We start from the raw sequence: 20,243 nt of genomic DNA, 5'->3' as shown, positions 1-20,243 counted from the left end.
TCAAAATAATTATGGGAGATTTTAAAATGGAAGGGAATTGGGAAAGACAGGAATTTATTGGATCACAGGAGAGTGAGTTTGTAGAAAACCTAAGAGATGGATTTTTTTAAAGGCTTGCTGAGAAGCGCCCTGGGGATCCGCAGTTCTCGATTGGGTCATGTGCAATGTTAGGGAATTGAAGGTCTTAGAATCTCTAGGAAGCAGTGACCAAAACATGGTCAAATTCAATTTCAAATTTGAAAAGGAAAAAATGTCATCCGATGTATCAATTTTTCAGGAGAAAAAAGGAAATTATGGTGGTATGAGGAAAGAACTGGCTCAAGTCGAATGGAAAAGAAAACTAGTCGGAGGAACAGAGCAGGATTGGAAGATATATTTGAAAATAATAAAAGGCATGCAGGATAGATATATTCCAAGCAAAAGGAAATTAGTCGAAGGAAAGATGGTACCAATGTGGCTAAAAAAATAAGATAAGGCCAAGATAAAAGCAATGGGGAGGGCATACAAGTGGGAAATCAGAGGACTGGGATTCTTTTAAAAACTTGCAAAAGAAATAAAAGAAAGTCATAAGGAAAGAAAAGATGAGTTATGAAAGGAGATTGGCAAACAATATAAAAAGATATGAGTTTTTATTAAATATATAAAGAATAAAAGAGAGACACATGTTGACATGGGACCAATAGAAAACAATGCTGAGGAAATTAAAATGGGTTACAAAGATATGGCAGAAGAATTAAATCAATATTTTAAGTCTGTATTCACTGTGCAAGACACAAGTAATATCCCTGACAGAGGCTTCAGGGAGTAGAGTTGGATACAGTTAAGATTACTAAAGAAATTGTGCTTGGTAAATTCAATGAATTAAAGATAGATAAATCTCTCAGACCAAACGAGATACACCCGCAGGTTTTGAAAGAGGTGGCTTTGGATATTGTAGATCCATTGGTGACAATCTTCAAGAAATCAGTAGTCTCTGGTGTGGTTCCAGGGGATTGGAAGGTTACAAATGTGGTTCTGCTGTCCAAGAAAGGTGGAAAACAGAAAAAAAGGAAACTATAAATGTCTGATGTCGGTGGGTGGGAAGATATTAGAGTCAATCCTTAAGGATGAAGTTATGAAATACCTGGAAATGCATGACAGGATAAGTCCTATTCAGCATGGTTGTTTCCAAGGGGAGATCTTGCCTGACTAACCTATTAAGAGTTTTTTTTTAAGAAATCTTAGGTAGGATCGACAAAGGGGAGGCTGTGGATGTTACATCTTTGGAGTTTCAAAAGGCTTTCGATAAGGTGCCGCATGTTAGGCTGCTAAATAAGATGAAGGCCCATGGAATTGCAGGGACGCTATTAGACTGGATAGAAAATTGGCTGATAGACAAAAAGCAAAGGGTTGAACTTAAGGGATCCCATTCAGGATGGCTGCCTGTAACGAGCGGTGTTCTGCAGGGGTTGGTCTTGGGGCCACTGTTGTTTACAATTTATATTAATGATTTGGATTCTGGAATGAATGGTTTTGTGGCCAAATTTGTAGATAACACCAAGAAAGATGGCAGAGCAGGAACTGTTGAAGAAACTGTAAAATTGCAAAGGGATATAGACAGATTTGGAGATTGGGCAAAAATATGGCAGATGGAATTACAATGTTGAGAATATTAGGTGGTGCTCCTCCAATTTACAGGTGGCCTTGGTTTGGCAGTGCATGAGGCCATGGATAGGCATGTCAGCACAGGATTGAAATGGTTGGCCACTTTGAGATCCCTATCATTGGTGCAATCAGAGCAAATGTGCTCAGCAAACCGATCTCCGAGACTGCAACCAGTTTTGCCCATGTAGAGAAGGGCACAAAGGGAACACAAGATCACTCCAACTCTTTGATGAACTCCAACAGGAGTACCAGATTCCCTAGATGACTCCAACTCTTTGATGAACACAGAGCCAGACTGCCACATCAGAGAGATATCAAGGAGTGCTGCATGATGCGCTTTAGAGATATATGGCTGAACGCGGACATTCCGGACATGGCACTGTAGCCCAAGGCCTGCACCCTCCATCATGCTGATCGAACGGATCTGGAAAAACCAGGGGAAGCAGCGTTTGTGTCATCATCAATTCCTTGTGGTGCACAGACGTGACGGTCATGTCCCAGTCCTGCTACCTCGATCAAGTGTCACCCATTCTGTCTGCCGAAGGAGTTCACCACCATTATCCTGGTCATAGTGTACATTCTGTCCCAGGCTAACATTAGGCTGGCACTAGAGAGACTGAGCACTGTGATAAACAGCCATGGATAGCACATCCGGATGCATTCCCAATCATTGTGGTAGACTTCAATCAGGCCAACCTGAAGAAGTCTTGTACAAACTACCGCCAACATGTCACATGCCAGACTAGGGGAACCAACACACTCGACCTCTGCTACACCATGAAAAATGCATACTGAGCCATACCACGAGCGCACTTCAGCAAGTCTGATCACCTGGCTGTACTTCTACACCTGGTGTACAAGCAGAAACTGAGGACCACAGCACCAGTGAAGTGTGGTAGAGGGAGGTAGAGGCGTGACTGCAGGACTGCTTTGAATCAGTGGATATATTCAAGAATTCATCCAAAGACTTGAATAATATGCAACAGGTGTCATTGACTTCATCAAGATCTGCATGGATGAGTGTGCGCCCATGTGCCAATACTGGGTGTTCCCCAACCAGAAGCCCCAGATGAATCAGAGAATCCACAACTGGCTAAGGGCGAGAACAAGGGGGTTTAAGGCTAGGGATTGACAAGAAGCCCAGGTTGACCTTCGAAAGGCCACCTCCAAAGCAAAGTGGCAATTCTGGAGAAAGCTTGAGACAGATACACGCCAGCTATGGCAGGGAGTGTAGGCCATTACAGCCTAAAAAGCGAATATATGGCAGCAATGCTTCACTACCCCATGACCTGAATACCCATGCCCACTTTAAGAACCACCAAACAATGCCTACTAGAATCCCTGAAAAAGGTGGACCCCGTGATATCTGTCTCTGAGGGCGATGTCAAATGTCATTCAACAGGCCCTGACCGCATACCTGGCAGAGTACTGAAAATCTGTGCCAGAATGTTCACGGACATTTTCAACCGCTCATTGCTGCAGTCAGAGGTTCTCACCAGTTTCAAAAGGGCATCAATCATCCCAGTCCCCAAGAAGAGTAGCTTTGGCTGCCTCAATAACTACTGCTCAGTAGCACCAACTTCTACTCTCCCTATCCCTCTGTCTCCTTTCCTCTAGCTCTTCACCCCTCCCTTCTCCCCTCTCCATTCACAGAGCCATTCCCCTCCCCCTATTTGCTGTTGTGCCCTCCCTCCCTTACCCATCTATTACCTCTTGCCTATGGGTCTATGCTCCTCCCTCCCTCCACAATTTTATTCAGACACCTGCTTTCATTTTGCTCATACCTTGATGAAGGGCTCAAATCTGAAATGTTGGTTATGTGTCTTTAACTTTGCTACATAAAGTACACTGTTTGACATGCTGAGTTTCTCCAACATTGTGTTTTTACTTCAATCACTGTGTTGCAGACTTTCTTGTTTTACGCCAGGTAAAGAGAGATCAGTAAAAACAAATATGGTGTTTTCAGAGGCAGAGAAGTTACAATGGGGTTAATGAACCAGAGACAGCGAGGAAAGGTCAAGACAAAGTTCCAAAATATAGGAAACAAAACAAAATGACAATGAGGAAATTAATTTGGTTTAGCAGAGAAAGAGACTAAAAATAAGTGACACAAAGCCAAATTTTCTGGCACAGCGACCAACATTTTAAAAATTGAAGAGGCAGAATTCACAGACTTTGATTGTCCAGAAGTATGCATGTTATAGAATGGAAGGTACATCAAGAAAGTAGAGAAGGAAAATCTGGGTTACAGACTCGCGAATTCTACATTAAAATGAGAAAATGCTAGGATCTATATGTGGCATTGAGGAATTTTTAAAAAACTATCTTGACATATTTAGCAAGCTACTGGGAAAATGTAGTTATCCATGGGGACTTATAATTGAACCACAGAGATCAATATGTATTTACAGCAAGCAATATGAACAGCAAAGTGATAAAGTAATAATGCAGGAAAATGGAATCAAAGTATCTCATGTGTTATCATTATATGCATTATTACAAAGTTTAGCTGTACCAAAATTCTTGTTTACTGCCACCAAACATATACTTATGTCAAAAAAAACTTCAACAGTCCATGTTAAATTATTCCAGTATGGAAAGAGATAATAATTGTAAAAAGATAGATAACAAATATTCAGTTACAAGAATGGAAGAAAAGTGGTGCTTCATTGGTGCAGACAGATTTATTTTTTTTTGTGGTGCTCTAGTTTATGATTAGAGTAAGATTGAGAGGTTCAAGATCCTGCCAGCCAACGGAAAAGACTGATCTTGAATCTAAAGGTGGTCGACTTTTGGTTTTTGTATCTTTCTGATGCTGACTGCCTTCTTGAGGCACCACTTCACATAGATGCTTCAAATGCATGGGAGATCAGAACCTGTGATAGACCTGGCTCGATTTGCTACTTCCTGCATTTCTGGGCACTCGAATTACTAAACTAGGGCATTAATAATGATGTTACAATGCAGAAAATTTGAAAAGCCAAAGAACTTAAATCTACTGATACAAACAAACAAACAAATGTCATTATGAACTAACAAAGGATCAGCAATGGAAATTTCACCAAAGGTAAATTCAAAATAATAGTTTTTTTGAAACTATTAATAACAACATTTCTTACTTATCTCTAATGCGTGTGTTTTCAGTTTGAGGTTGAATGAAAAGTTCATTTTAAAATTTCAGCATGAAACATCTTGTGTTGCTTGGAGATTTTTTTAAATCGCAGTTCAGAAGTAATTTATGAAGCACTTTTAACCATATCTTCAGATCTCTTTAAACGCACTAGTCTTTTGATGAGTAGTCTTTCAGAGATCTATTCTTCATACAAGTGTTTTCACAAGTTTCCCCCTATCTGGTTATGGTTACGAAATTGTGATCTTCACAATCATTTCTTTCTTAATCAAGAGCAAAGTGGTTTTTATTACTTTAAATCCACTTATTTTGTTTACCTCCTACAAGGATAATACAATACAGAACAGCATCTCCCTCTTTCTTCAGGAACTACTGTTTCACCCCTGTGCCTCTCAGAGGATGGTCAATTTCTTCAGTATGGTTTTAAAATGTCTATTTCTGCCTTCAGTTATGTTTCTCTGAAATCATGACATAACATCAGCACTGATTTAGTTTCATTTCTCCAAAACACAAATCATGGTAGAGGACCTTTTGCCTTCCTTCAAATTATCACTTCACACCCATACAAACACTGGACTTCATTTCTATCCAAGAGGTTTAAGTGGCGATGACTCTGTAAAGTCTGAGCACATCGCTCAAAGAAGAGCATGCTTAATTGACCAGTTGCCAGCAGAATGCTGTATACACACCCATTGTCCTGGAATCATTTAAGACCCACGTCAGTTCCATTATGATCTGGTTCTTCCAGACTCCGAAATGAGCTCTGAGTGCAATATGTTTCTGTAAACGTGATGTGACCTGTACGTGACCCTTTCCACCATAACTAACTTTACTAAGACACACACAAACATATGTGAAAGTTTTACATTAAACTAACGATCAATAACTGTTACACACTTTACTCTCATACTTTCTCATATCTGCAACATTATTACAGACCTCAGTTAAAGTCTATCAAATTTTACAGTATGAAGATCAATTTTTAATTAAGCAATAATATTCAGCAGCAAGGATGGGTAACTGTCCAAAATCTACTTCACCTAAAGCTTCATTGAATGGGAGAAAGCAGCTTCTTTCAGAAGACCCAATATTAAAGTTACAATGACACATGACATTTGAAAATGCTACACACCTTTCTTCTGAGTTGTAAAGTCGAGCGAGCCCAAAATCAGCCAGTTTTATCTGTCCCCTAGAGGCAGGAAAAAAAAAATTCAAAATTTTAATCTTTCATATTTATTTTGGTCACCTGCACAGTGCATTTTTTAAAAATGAAGAAGTAATATATTAAATCTTACACCAAAGTTAGGAAACAAAACTATTAGGGTTCTCAATTCTAAGGTTTAATTTCAGATCTTAAAATTAGAATATTACAAAATTTAAAAAATCCCAGAGGGGAAAAAAAGTGTTTTTTTTTTAAACTTTAATCAACATAATCAATAAAGCACAAGGCATCATCTTGATCTTTAAAACATTACAAACCACAGTAGGTTTGAGATCAAAATAATGATAAAAGACATTTACTTTCCCTGCTGCTGGAAATGAAAACTTTGTATTTTTGACCCTTTATCTTTCTTCTCAAGCAATACCCTTCATAAAGTCAATTTTTAATTATTTTTAAGGAATAATGAAAAATAATGACGTAAAGTGGGACACAGTAAATTTAAGAGGGTGAGAGCAAGAGAACAATAAAGATAGAAGAGGTAAAAATGTGTTAAGATAACCAAGAGAAAATGGTGCTGTCAAGTAATCAAGTTATTTTGGCAAGGAGGTTGTTTCAGCTGAAGAGATACCTTTTCTAAAATTTTGGATAGAAAGCATAAGGAGAAAACACACTGACAAACACACAGAAGCTAAAATACAGAAAGATTGAATCAACACAAAACCACAACAGGCGGAGGATTACTGACATTTAATGTTCATGCAAGTATGTGATTAGCATCAAACAAGATGAGCTTAATAGTCATACTTTTGACCTGGTAATTTATAAAAATCCAATTTTACTGTAATAATTCAGAAATAAAACCAGAATCAATAACTGCACTTTTGTGGCGGTGTGAGCAGTGGAAGAAACACACCCACCACGTTGTTGAGGGTCGTTAACGACTATATTTATTCAAATTCAGCATGCCCCTTTAAGGGCAGCATGAGCTCAATCACTTGGTACATTGTGACATCATAAGCACTGCCCAGGGTGCGCGCTGGAAGGGATGCTGGAGTCAGAGAGAAACCTCTGACGATGCCATTTCCCCGCCACATGGCAAGCGTGGCCGATTCGCCATGAGGATGTGCGCCGCCACACAACCACACACCCCACACCCCACACCCCCCACCCCCCCGAACTGGCTACGCATCCTGTTGTTTTCGCGGCCAGATCTGGTGCTTGGGCGCACAGTCTACACCGGCTGTGATAAGTCCAGATGGGCTGCCTTCAGGCGGTCCACCGAAAAATGTTCCTCTCTCCCCCCAACTTCCAGCGTGAAGGTTCCGCCAGAGTAGTGCAAGACTTTGTATGGCCCCTCATACGGTTGCTACAGGTCCTCCTTGGGTACACTTTGTGGTCCCCTCCGCACGAAAACGAACTAGGCCGAGTTGGTCTTTGGGGAGATGAGACGGCCGAGAGAGAGGGAGGTAAGTCGCCTGCGTAGGTCCTCTAGCAGGTTTTTGTCGGTGGCCATGGTGTCAGGGTCAGGGCTGAAAAACTCACACGGCAGGGAAAGTGGTGTGCCATAGACCATCTCCGCTGCTGAAGCCTGCAGGTCCTCCTTGGGTGCCGTCCTAATCCCGAGGAGGACCCAGGGTAGTTCGTCAGCCAGTCTGGTCCAGAGAGCCCGGCCATAACCGATGCCTTCAGATGCCTGTGGAACCTCTCCAACAACCTGTTGGAGTGTGGGTGGTATGCTGTGGTGTGGTGAAGCTCCCAGGAGCTTCGCCATCTGAGTTCACAGGGCAGACATGAACTCTGCCTCTCTGTCACGAGTGATGTGCGATCGATTGGCTGACCAGAGTCCTGGCGTATGTCTCCGCGGAGGCCTCCTTAATTGGGACAGCCTCCGGTCACCTTATGGCCCGATCCACCATGTTGAGGAGGTAACGAGCCTCCTTGGACACTGGCAGGGTCCCAACAACATCACCGTGGATGTGCTGGAATCTGCGAACTCCTGGGTCAAAGTTCTGGATGGGGACTCGCTTATGTCTCTGGACCTTGAAGGTCTGGCACCTGGTACAGTTCCACTTCCTCCTTCTTCAGCCCGTGCCACACAAACTGCTCTGCGACCATCTGCATGGTTGTCTTTACCGTTGGGTGAGCGAAGTTTGGATCAGACTGAAGACCTTCGCCCTCCAAAGCGGCAGGACCACCAGGCGCGGTGTGCCTGTTGAGACATCGCAGAGCAATGTGTCCGTGCCTGAGCCAGTTGCTTGTAATCCAGGCCGGGCATGAAAGTGTTGATGGTTGGTCGGGAGAGCATATCCGTCACTACATTGTCCTTGCCGGCCCTATGTTGGTTATCGGTTGTGAACTCAGATACGTACGAGAGGTGGCGCTGCTGTCTGGTGGACCACTGATCCTTGGCCATCGCCAGTGCTTGAGTGAGGGGCTTGAGATCCATGAAGGCTGTGAATGGCCTGCCCTCGAGGAAGTAGCGGAAATGGCAGATGGCCAAATACAGCGCCAGGAGCTCCCGGTCAAAGGCGCTGTACATGAGCTCCGCTGGGCGCAGCTGCTTGCTGAAAAAGGCCAGTGGGCGCCATTGTCCTTAGAGCCACTGTTCCAGAACCCCCCCCCCCCCCCCACTGTAGCTGAGGCGTTCACGGAGAGCGCCGAGTGCGCCTCCAGCCACGGGTGCACCAGCAGCATGGCATTGGCTAGAGCCTCCTTTGTCGCGATGAAAGCCCTGCCCGTCTTCTCTGACGTTGAAAACTTTTCTTTGATGGCCACGAGCACGAACAATGGCCGCATGGTGCGCGCGGCTCCAGGGATGCAACGATGGTAAAAGTTCTCCATCCCCGCGAACTTTTGGAGACCTTTCAGGGTGGAGGGTTTGAGTAATCATTGAACTGCCGCGACCTTCTCCAGCGCCAGCGTGGCCCCAGCTTCCGAAATGGTGTGCCCCAGGAACTGGAGGGACTCCTTGCCGAACTGGCATTTGGCCGCGTTGATAGTGAGGCCGAAGTCGGCCAGCCGGGCAAAGAGTGTGCAGAGATGGGCTTTATGTTAGTCGCTGTTGCGACTGGCAATGAGAATATCGTCCAGGTAAATGAACGCAAAGTCCAGGTCTTTTCCAACCGTGTCCATGAGGCGCTGGAAAGTTTGGGACGCGTTCTTTACACCAAAGAGCATACACAGGAATTCGAAGAGGTTGAAAGGGGTGATAATGGCGGTCTTCCCCAAGTCATCTGGATGCATCGGGATCTGAATGTATCCCTGCACAAGGTCCATCTTGGAAAAGACCCGTGTGCCGTGGAGGTTGGCAGAGAAGTCCAGTATGTGGGGCACCGGGTATCTGTCGGGGTGGTTGCTTCATTCAACCAAAGGTAGTCCCTGCACGGTCTCCAGCCCCTGGATGATTTCAGGACCATATAGAGCAGCGATGCCCAGGTACTGTCCGAGAGTCAGACGATTCCCAGTTCCTGGAGCCTGGCGAACTCCTGCTTTGCCTGCTGGAGCTTCTCAGGCGGCAGCCGTCTGGGTCTAGCGTGCAGCGGGGGGGGGGGGAGGGGCCTGAGTAGCAATGAGGTGGAAGACCCCATGCTGGGGCAGGGCTGGGTTGAACCGTGGCTCTAAGATGGCGAGGAATTCGTGGAGGATCTCGTCGAACTAGTCCCTGTCGGAGTCTACGGTGGCGATTGTGGGCTCTGAGGAAGTTGGCCCCTAACAGCGCATGGCCACGGAGCCTAGGACAAACCTCCAGTGGAATTTCTCCTTCCCGATCTGGATCTGTGCCCTGCGGGTCCTGATGGTAGAGCCGTTGGCTGCCTGCAGAGTTGGGCCTTGAGATCAGTTGAGAGTCTCTAATGGTGTGTGGGAGGGGGGAGGGGAAGAAGGACGCTGAGCTCAGCCCGTGTCCACCAGGAATCAGCGGCCGGTGGATCTGTCCGTCACATGAAGGAGGCTGTTTGTTTGGCCAGCCGTCGCAGCCATCAATTGTGGCTGGCCTGGTCGTTTCCCTGAAACCCGCAGGGCTGGTGGCATTTACAGGCTTGCGCTCCCCAGCGCTGGTGGTAGAAACACCAGGTCGTCTGGCCCTTCTCTGGCTTCGTCTTGGGAGCAGCTTGAGGTCGGCTTGCTCCTGGCCATGCCACCTGGTTGAGGGCTGCCTCGTTCTCCCTCTTCGTGCGCCAGAGGGCTTCCGCATGGGCTGCTGCTCTCCTCTGGTTCTAGTAGTCCATCTGTGAGGAACAGCTGGATGTCCTCTAGCAACTGTTCTAGGAATATCTGGCAGAAGAGAAAACAAGGCTTGTGGTCTTCCGCCAGGGCCAGAGTTTCGTCCATCAGTGCCGACGGACTACGGTCCCCAAGCCCATCTAGGTGAAGGAGCCTGGAAGCCCGTTGCTGGGGAGTTAGCCCGAAAGTTCCAAGCAGCTGGTCTTTGAGGGCAGTGTACTTGCCCATAGCCGAGGGTGGTGGATGATGTCGTCCACCCACGCTGCCGTATCTTAGTCCAGAGCACTCACGACATGATACAACATTGTGGCATCTGAGATGTTGCGGAGCTGAAATTGTGCCCGAGCCATGTTCTCAGTTGGTGGGGGAAGCTTGATGGAAACAGCGTTAGCCTCTGCTGAATCCATGGTGTTTTGAGTCCTAAAGAAAATCTGGGTTTGTCGGGGTCATGCCAATTCGCCATGAGGATGTGCGCCGCCACACTTTAAGCTTTTCTTTTTGCAAGAAAACCACCCAAGTATTATATCCATGTCCTTTCAGAAAGGAAACCATGCACTTTTTGTAATCAGGTTACATGCAATTCTACAGCAAGTTTTCAATCTCCCATTTTTAGTGCATTTGACGCTAAACAAAAAGGAGCCTCACACATTAAATGAATAACTCTTGACCAATCTCAGATACCATTCTTCAAAAAAGTTAAAAAAAATTTACTCAACCCCAAATTTTACTTTCCAATATCGAGTTAATTTGAAGTTCAAAAGTTGAAAGTAAATACATCACATGCAACCCTGAGATTCCACCACCACCACCCCACGCCCCCCCTCCCAGAATGCCAGCCAGAATTTCTATTTATCAGTAATGCACAATAAATGTAATCAAAATACAAAAGAGAGAGGTAAACAAACTGTGTGCAGCAGAAAAAAAATATTCAGTACAATAATAAATAATGTGCAAATTAAGTCCTTAAGTGAGTCTCTCATTGAGTTTATTGTTTTGGAGTCTAATGATGGAGGGATAGCAACTGTTTTGGAACCTAGTGTTTTGAGTTTTGCTGCACCTTTACCTCCTTTCTGATGGCAGCAGCGAGAATAGACCATGTCCTGGGTGATATGGATCCTTGATTGTTGCTGCTCTCTGATGGCAGCATTCCATGCAGATTTTCTTGATGGTGGGGATGTTTTGCCTGTAATGTACTGGGCTGTGTCCACTACCTTTACAGGGCTTTCTGCTCAGAGGTCTGGGTGCCCACTTTCCACTGCACATCTGTAGAAGTATGCCAAAGTTTTCAATGCCATACCAAACCTCCACAAACTCCTGAGGAAGTAGAGGCTTTGATAAGTTGCAAGAGGGATGTGACTGGCAGTTAAAATTCAGGATTTTGTTGCTTTAGAGGTAATAGAATTGCAGGGATAAGGGAGGGTGGGGAGGCATGGCATTGCTTGTCAGGGAAAATATTACAGCGGTGCTGCTGCGTGATAGATTGGAGAGTTCATCAAGGGAGACAGTGTGGGTGGAATTAAAAAATAGAAAAGGTGAAGTTACAATTATAGGGGTGTATTATAGACCACCTAGTGGGGGAGCGAGAACTAGAGGAGTAGATGTGTAAGGAAATAGCTGAGATGTGCAATAAGCACAGAGTTTTGTTAGTTGGGGATTTTAATTTTCCTAATGTAGATTGGGAGACACAGTCAGTGAAAGTGCTGGATGGCTTAGTTTATAAAATGTGTGCAGGATTGCTTTTTGCAGCGATATGTTGAGGTATTCACTGGAGAGGGGGCAGTGTTGGACTATTGTTGTGGAATGAAATAAGGCAGGTGACAGAGGTGTGTTGGGGAGCACTTCGAATCCAGTGATCATGGTATCATTAGTTTCAGCACAATTATGAAAAGGGATAGGTCTGGTCCGACGATGAAGGTATTTGAGTGGGGGAAAGCCAGATTTTATGAAATGAGAAGGGATTTGCAGGGTGTGGTTTGGGCTGATTTGTGTTTTGGGGAGGAGAATTGGAGGGCATTTAAAGGTAAGATTTTAAGGGTGCAGAATCTTAATATTCCTGTTAGGATAAAAGGCAGGGCCAAATGTTCAAGAGAGCTGTGATTTTCAAGAGAGATTAGGAAGTTGGTAGAGATCAAAGGGAGGCCTACATTAAATACAGGAAGCAAGGGATGGATGAGTTGCTTAAAAGATATAGATTGTAGAAAGAAGCTTAAGGAGGAAATTAAGAAAGCGAAAAAGGTACAAAGTGGCTATAGCAAATAGAGTGAAAGTAAATCCGAAGGGTTTTTACAAAATATGTGAATAGCAAAAGGAGAATTGGTCCACTAGAGAATCAGAGTGGACAAATGTCTGAGGAGTCAAATGAGATGGAGGAGATATTGAATTAATTCTTCTTGTCGAGATTCACTAGGGAAAGGGATTTGGAATTGTGTAGGATAATTGAGGCAAAAGGGGTAATTATGGAAAAGATGGGGATTAGGAAAGAGAGGGTGTTAGAACTTCTGAGGTAATATAAAGGTGGATAAGTCTCCGGGTCCCGACGGGATTTTCCCCAGGACCTTAAGGGAAGTCAGGGAGGAAAGAGCGGAGGCTCTGACAGTGATTTTTCAACAGTTACTGGAGGAGGGTGTGGTGCCGCGGGATTGGCGTGCTGCAAATGTGGTTCCACTGTTTAAAAAGGGCTCAAGGTGCAGGACCGGCAATTATCAGCCAGTAAGTTTGACATTGGTGGTGTGTAAACTTATGGAAGGTATTCTTAGGGATAGTATGTTTCAGTATCTAGAGGGGCAGGGACAGATCAGGGACACCCAACATGGGTTTGTGAGGGGTAGATCATGTTTGACAAATCTTGTTGAATTTTTTGAGGAGTGACTAAAAAGGTTGATGAAGGTAGAGCAATAACATGGTCTATTTGGATTTCAGTATAAGGCTTTCGATAAGGTTCCACATGGAAGGTTGGTGAGGAAGGTTCAGTTACGAGAGATAGATGTTGAGGTAGTCAGATGGGTTCATCAGTGGCTAAAAGATAGGCAGCAGAGAGCCATGGTGGACTGGCAGGATGGAGGCCAGTGACAAGCGGTGTGCCTCAGGGATCAGTGTTGGGTCCTTTGTTGTTCGATATTTACATTAATGATTTGGATGATGGTGTGGTAAATTGGGTGAGTAAATATGCAGATAATACAAAAATAGGAGGAGTTATGGATAGTGAGGAGGGTTTTTGTGGACTGCAGAAGGATTTAGACTGCTTAGAAGAGTGGGCTGAAAGGTGGCAGATGGAGTATTTTGGGAGGAATAATCAAAATAAGACATGTGCAGTGAATGTGAGGGCACTGAGGAATGCAGAGGAACAGAGACATCTTGGAATAATGGTTCAGCATTCTTTGAAGGTAGAGTCTCATGTAAATAGGGTGGTGAAGAAGACATATGGTATGCTGGCCTTTATAAATCATAGCATAGAATATAGGAGCTGGGAGGTGATGTTGAGACTGTTCAAGGTATTGGTAAGGCCAAGTTTGAAATATTGTGCGCAGCTTTGGTCTCCAAATTATAGGAAGGATATCAATAAGGTAGAGAGGCTGCAGAGAAAATTTACTAAAATATTGCCTGGATTTCAGTATCTAGAATACAGAGAAAGATTGAGTAGATTGGGTCTTTATTCATTGGAGCATAGAAGGTTGAGAGGGGATTTGATAGAGGTATTTAAAATTATGAGGGGAATAGAGTAGATGTGAATAGGCTCTTCCCCTTGAGGGTAGGGGAGATTGGAAGGAGGGGTCATAAGGGTTAGGGGGTAAAACTTTAGAAGTAACATAAGGGGCAGCTTCTTCGTTCAGAGTGTGGTGGCTGAGTGGAATGACCTTCCAGAAGAGGTAGTTGCAGCAGGGTCAATTCTGTCATTTAAGAGATTGGCTAAGTACATGGATGTGAGGGAGGTTGGAGGGTTATGTGCAGAGAGTAGGTAGGTGAAACTAATGGAGTTTCACTGAAATCGGTACGGACTTGAAGGGCCGATATGCCTGTTTCCGTACTGTAATTGTCATACAAGACATTAGTGTATTGGGTGCAGGAAAGGTTCTCTGTGATAGTGAATCTCAGGAATTTAAATTTCCTCATCCTCTCTGTGATAGTACAGATTCTATCACCAATGTGTATACGTACATATGTACAGATAGTAGTGTAGAATGACTGTGATTCGCTGAGAGTGTAGCCACACCTACTGGCAGGTCTTAAAGGATTGCTCAGAGCCAGACCAGGTCATTCTGGACTGGTCGACCTACTTGAGATATGCTCCAGTCTTTTAGTTAATAAAAGCCTTGGTTTGGATCAACAAGTCTTTGGTTCTTTTGACGCGCATTACACTCTCTACCTCTGATCCCCCAATAAACACTGGATCAAACACCTCTGGCTTTCCCTTCCTAAAACCCACAATCAGCTCCTTGGTTTTGGCGACATTGACTGTGAGGTTGTCCCTTGTACCCCACTCAGCCAAGTTTTCAATCTACCGTTGTTATACAACCCATTACAATGGTGTTATCAGCAAATATGTACCATTACTGAAATCTTTTGTTTGAGAAAAATTGTCATTGGCCCATTTCCTTTGGAGTTATGAAACCATGCACATAATAAGTCAATTAGGTACAATTAAAACAGTGGTTTTCAAACATTTTTCTTTCCTCTCCCATGTACCACCTTAACCAATCCCTTACTAATCATAGAACACCTATGGCATAGGGAATACTTAAACTGGTATGCAAGTGGAAAGAAAAAGGTTGAGAACCAATGCTCTATTCAGTTAAAAAAAACCTGATGCATTTAACACTAAAACATGGTAAAATTATGTCACGCCACATAGGATATTAGAAACAATAGATTATATTTTGCAATGAGACACTACCTTCTGGATTCCTATAATTTGTTTGGTTCCCAATCTTTGATGTCGACAAAATGGATGGATCGTGCTGAACCAGGACCTGATAGCAACTGGATCACGTGCAGCATTAGTGAGACAGGACTTCCATACAATTTAACAGCCCCTGTTCCATCAAACCTACCTCTGATTTTCAGCTTATTAAAATAATTCAAAAGTTAAAATTTAAAAGTTAAGAATAGAAAGCACAAACAATTTACTAGTTCCTTGCTTTCAATTTAGCCTCCTATAAGCTATCAATCTCCTTGAAATTAATAGGACCTGGGAGAGTGTGCAAGATCCAAGCAATTCCCTAGCATAAAACTATGAACTACTGTTGGACTTCATTGGGAGTTCATCAGCAGAGCTGACTGACAGGTTTATCCACCAAATCTTACGAGTTCAGGTTTTTGAATCCCTGGTACATTACCAATCTGTACACAATGCATTAAAGAAAGCTGATGAATGGTATTTTACAATAAAATCAATGAAACTATTACAACAAAATTAATGGAATAAAAACAAATTCTCCAATTTTGATTTGTCTTCACTTACAATCATATATTTCAGATCTATGATAATAATTTACTGATCCAAAATAAGAATACCTGTTATTAAGTAAAATATTGGAGCACTTGATGTCACGGTGCAAAAAATTTTTCTTATGACAGTAGTCCAGTCCTTCCATTAGTTGCCTCATAAATGATTTGATGTGGTTTTCAGTGAAATGCACCAATCCAGATTCCAACAATCCCATTAAGTCGTGATCCATATATTCAAATACCAAATAAAATGCACCTAGAAGAGGCCAAGTAGAATATATTTAAGGTAGCACGGTCAGATGAACTATTAAGTTTCAAGAAATTGCTGAATACTGTCAAAAAGGACCTGACATATTCCCATGTTGAGAACATGAATAATGTATTCTTTTGATTAAACTGTGTACATACAAAATTGGGGATCAAAGATCTTCCTGTTGATGTAGGAGCCTTAACTGAGATATTAAACGAGTCCTTTACATCTATAATCATAAAAAATGTTTCTGCCAACACCACAATAAAAGTATGCACAAAAGTTGAATAAAGATAGAGATATAGTTGTGTCTCAAGGAGGACAATACAGGTACGATTTGTGTGGCATGGGGAAGAAAGAGCGGAGGCTCTGGCCACATTATTCCAATCTCCCTTAGATAAGGGGGAGCAAACAAGAGCTAATCAAAACATTCCAAGAGCTACATCTTGCTCAAAGAGGGATGATAAACTAAGCAACTACTTGCAGGATGACCCATCAGTATTGGGAAAATGTAATGGCTCCAATCAGGACCAAATAAACTCAAACTTGGGAAAATATTGGTTAAAGGATAAAAACCAAAACAAATGTGTTGAAGACAAAGTGCACCTGGCAAGCTCAATGGAGGTTTTTGAGAAAGTGCTAATACTGATACTGGCAATGCAACTCATTCACTATACCTAAGGATTTTCAAAAAGGAATTTTAAAATATCACACTCTAGATTTGTCTGCAAAACTGAAGAATCTGGAATAAAAAGTGACTTCATTAACACGAAGGTACCCAAAATGACAAAAGAACAGCAGTAATAAATTGTTGTTTTTCCAGAGAAGGTTGTGGTGCGCCAGAAATTCACCATTGGGACCAACATGGATATATTTTAACCTGTTGGATAGATACATAATTATCTTTAAGATTAACCATTTTTTAAGAAAGCACAGGCTTTAGCAGAATGAGCAGACAAGGAAAAATTTAATGCAGAGTTGTGATACATTGTTAGGAGGAAAGAATAGATATTTTATCTGAATGACACAATTCTGAAGTATGTTTAAACACTCATACAAGCTTTTCAGATACCAGAATCTTTAAACAGAGTACAAAATGTAGAATTCTTATGAACAGATTAATCTCTGATGATTGCTTCAGTTCTGGGTTCATTTTAGAAAGATGTCAAGACTATTAATAACCATGAAAATATGATTTACTGTATATTATCTGATGAGGAAAATTATTTACAGCAAGGATCTAGGAAAATTGCTTTTTTAAAGTAGAGGTGGTTAACAGACAAGAAATGTTTTGAAACAATAAGGGGCTGCTCCAATGACAGATCAGTCATCGTATAACGAATTAAGATAGCTAAAAAAAGTGAAGTAATCATTGCTTGATATGAAATACATCTCAGACAGCATAATGGAAGTGGATGTAATTATTTCAATGAATGTGGAGCTGTATAGATAGTTGATGTGAACTGTATCCAAAGGGCTTCTTATGCTATGACTTAATACCCAAGTAGAACAAGCATATTTGAAAACATTATTCATAATCAGCATCCTACTTGTAAAGGTTGCCTGACTGAGACAACTTTAAATTTCTGAAAATTAGTCATAATTACTTGCGCTTGCAAGTCTACCAAAAACGTTAACGCCTTAATGTAATTGGACCAATCAAATTTATAGCCTAGCACACAAGAACTTATATTAAATTTTCAACTATGTATCGAAATGATGGAAATGAATTTAGATTCAAGGTGTTCAAATTATTTGCTCTGGAAATGCTTCCAATGTTCTAGTTACCTTTATCTTTTTTAAAATCCAGTGCATCTTCCTTATCAGTCACAATTTCTTTCATATTTATGATGCTTGAGTGATGCAACTGCCTCAATATCTTAATTTCACGAATAGCAGTTATAGGAAAGCCCTCTTTTTCATTATCCAAGCGGACTTTCTTTAAAGCAACCATTTCACCTGAAAACAAACATACAAACATTAACTTGCAGCATCTCCATTATGTGACAGATAATGTTGTGTTTGTATTGTACATAGATATGTTTTGGGGAGATAAATTGGGGCAGGTGTTTTAGCGTAGGTCACATACAAACACTTTACAACAGATCTTATTTAAAATACTGGAGCTCTGCTCATGCTAGATATGTCGGCCCTAGAGCCTTTGCAAAAGCTTTGGAGAGTGCCCAAGAGACTTCACTTGTAAACAACATTCCATTAAAAGGCAAGAGATGAAAGAACTTGTCGGAGCCACAGATTGTCTAGAGTGTAACTTGCTGTTCTACTAGGGTCATGTGGTTTTGCGGGGATGGTGGGGGGGAGGGGGGAGAGAGAGTGATATCAGTTTTACAGTCAGCAGCAGGGACTGGAACAAGACAAGCTGGCAAGCTTATGGAAAACCCCATTTGGAAGACTAGTTGTGACGGCTTAGTTCAACATGGTCAAAGCACTTCTGGTTCATGCAAGAGGAGAGGACTGGCTGTCTAATAATTTCACTTGAAATAAGAGAAACAGAAAAGGCATTCTGTGGTCACCTGAAAGAAAGAGGTTATCATCTGGAGAACCTTAAGGGGGCAGGTTTCTTCGGCAAGATAATGAAGTGACTGATTAAACAGGAATCAGTTGTGGGTGCCCTGCATACAAAAATCTCTCTCTGAAATCTGACAAGAACATTCCTGAGTGGTAACCATTTATCTTTCAAGCACCAAAGCCTGGTGAACTTTATAAATGTTAAATTCTGTGCACAGTATAAGAATTGCCTACAACCAGTGAATTTGGAGGAATGAGAAGTGAGATTGGACTGTGAATCAAAGAACTCTTCTGAGCTTACACACACATTAATACACGTGCGCTAAGAATGAGAAGGGGATTAAGTTGGATTAGTTTAGTCGAGAGTAATAAGTTAAAATATGATTCTGTTTTCATGCTTAAAGATAATTAAACACAACTTTTGTTTAAGTAATCATTTGTCTTGGTGAATATCTATTGCTGCTGGGTTTTGGGGTCCCCTGGGCGCATAACATTTTCATATCTATTTTCTCAGAGAAGTTGAGAACTGGAAACATGAAACAAACATTGCTATATAATGGAATCCAATTAAATGCAAAAGTGGGTTTGGAAACACCTGATGGACTTTGACAGCTCACTTGTGTAAAGTAATGTTTAACTATTTTATAGCATCTCCATACAAGTTTGAAATAGGTTTATCAAATAGATTGAAATTTTAAAAATTACATATAATTAAATTGAAAATATTTTAAATTAACAAGTAATGAAAAGGACAAAATAACTCCAAACATTTACCTGAACTTATCTTTTTCCAAGCATTGGCAAACTCCTTGAAGTGTACATTCATCAGCACATCACTGCTCTGCTGCCAAGCTCAACAATGAGCCCATTGGCAAAGCATTAAGTTACATGTGCCAGCATCTGTTATGCATCTTATCTTGGACTTGAACATCTTGTCAAGCATGGGCAGAATTCTGGATGGAGTCTAGCTGTGAACTTGTTGAACAGCTGGCAATTAACCATTTATTTCTTTTATTTACATCATCTCTCAATTTTGACATGATCTTTCTTCAATACAGCTAAGAAATTATTGTTCCAAAGTTGCAATACATAGATTGCGAATTTTAAACATTGAGCTAGGAGATTGATGCTGTGTGGTTGTCATTAGATAAAATATTGATAGAAGCTACCTTAGATATTCAATTGATCCCATAACTTACATCGACATGTACCTTAGTGTTAAGAAAAAGAAAATAAGCTGCACAAATACTCAGCAAATTCAGGTGGAATTTTTTTATTAAAGGGTGTAGTACTAAAACAAAGACAAATAAAACAAAAGTTAAGGTCAACATTACCAAGAAAATTGTTAATGCTGAAGACTGATAAAACTCTGGGTTCTGACAAACTTAATCCTAAAGTTTGAAGAAGTGGGTAATGAGATACGTAAAGCATTAGTTTTTATTTTCCCAAGTTACTGAGATCTGGGGAAGGGTTCATTCGATTAGAAAATAGTAAATGCAATTTATTTATTGAAATAGAGATAAAAAGCAGGAAACTCAGGGTTTCCTCTGACAAATGTTAAGCTCACTGTTAGATGCCATTATTTATCATAAAGACTATTCAATTTCAGATTTCTTGCCAGAGTACAAACATGATATCACATACAACCCTGAGATTCTTTTTCCTGCAGGTGTGGCAGAATAACCACTAATTGGTAGTGCAAAAAATAAAGTCGACACGAAGTAAACATGTTAAGAACTAAACAGATAACAAATGTAAACAAACTGACTGCAATAAAGAAAGAATTTTTTGAAAATCAATAAAGTGCACAAGAGTTCTTAAATGAGTCTCTGATTGAGTTTGCCATTGAGTCTGATGATGGAGGG

At 41.8% G+C, this 20,243-nt stretch overlaps 1 protein-coding gene across 3 annotated transcripts in view; it reads right to left on the bottom strand.

Moving 5' to 3' along the window:
• LOC138755188 (cyclin-dependent kinase 13-like) overlaps positions 1-20,243 on the bottom strand; it is a 102,194-nt gene that overhangs the window by 40,034 nt on the left and 41,917 nt on the right. For all 3 annotated transcript variants that reach the window (XM_069920664.1, XM_069920663.1, XM_069920665.1), the window contains 3 exons: positions 17,641-17,811; positions 15,669-15,858; positions 5,907-5,963 (listed from right to left, as the gene is read on the bottom strand). In XM_069920664.1, the coding sequence (XP_069776765.1) occupies positions 5,907-5,963; positions 15,669-15,858; positions 17,641-17,811 (418 nt within the window). The remainder of the gene's footprint in view (positions 1-5,906; positions 5,964-15,668; positions 15,859-17,640; positions 17,812-20,243) is intronic.

Source organism: Narcine bancroftii, chromosome 2, assembly GCF_036971445.1.
Source record: "Narcine bancroftii isolate sNarBan1 chromosome 2, sNarBan1.hap1, whole genome shotgun sequence".
NCBI classification, from domain to species: Eukaryota; Metazoa; Chordata; class Chondrichthyes; order Torpediniformes; family Narcinidae; genus Narcine; species Narcine bancroftii.
Note: the sequence above shows the minus strand (reverse complement) of the source record. Positions and strands in the feature narration are given on the sequence as shown.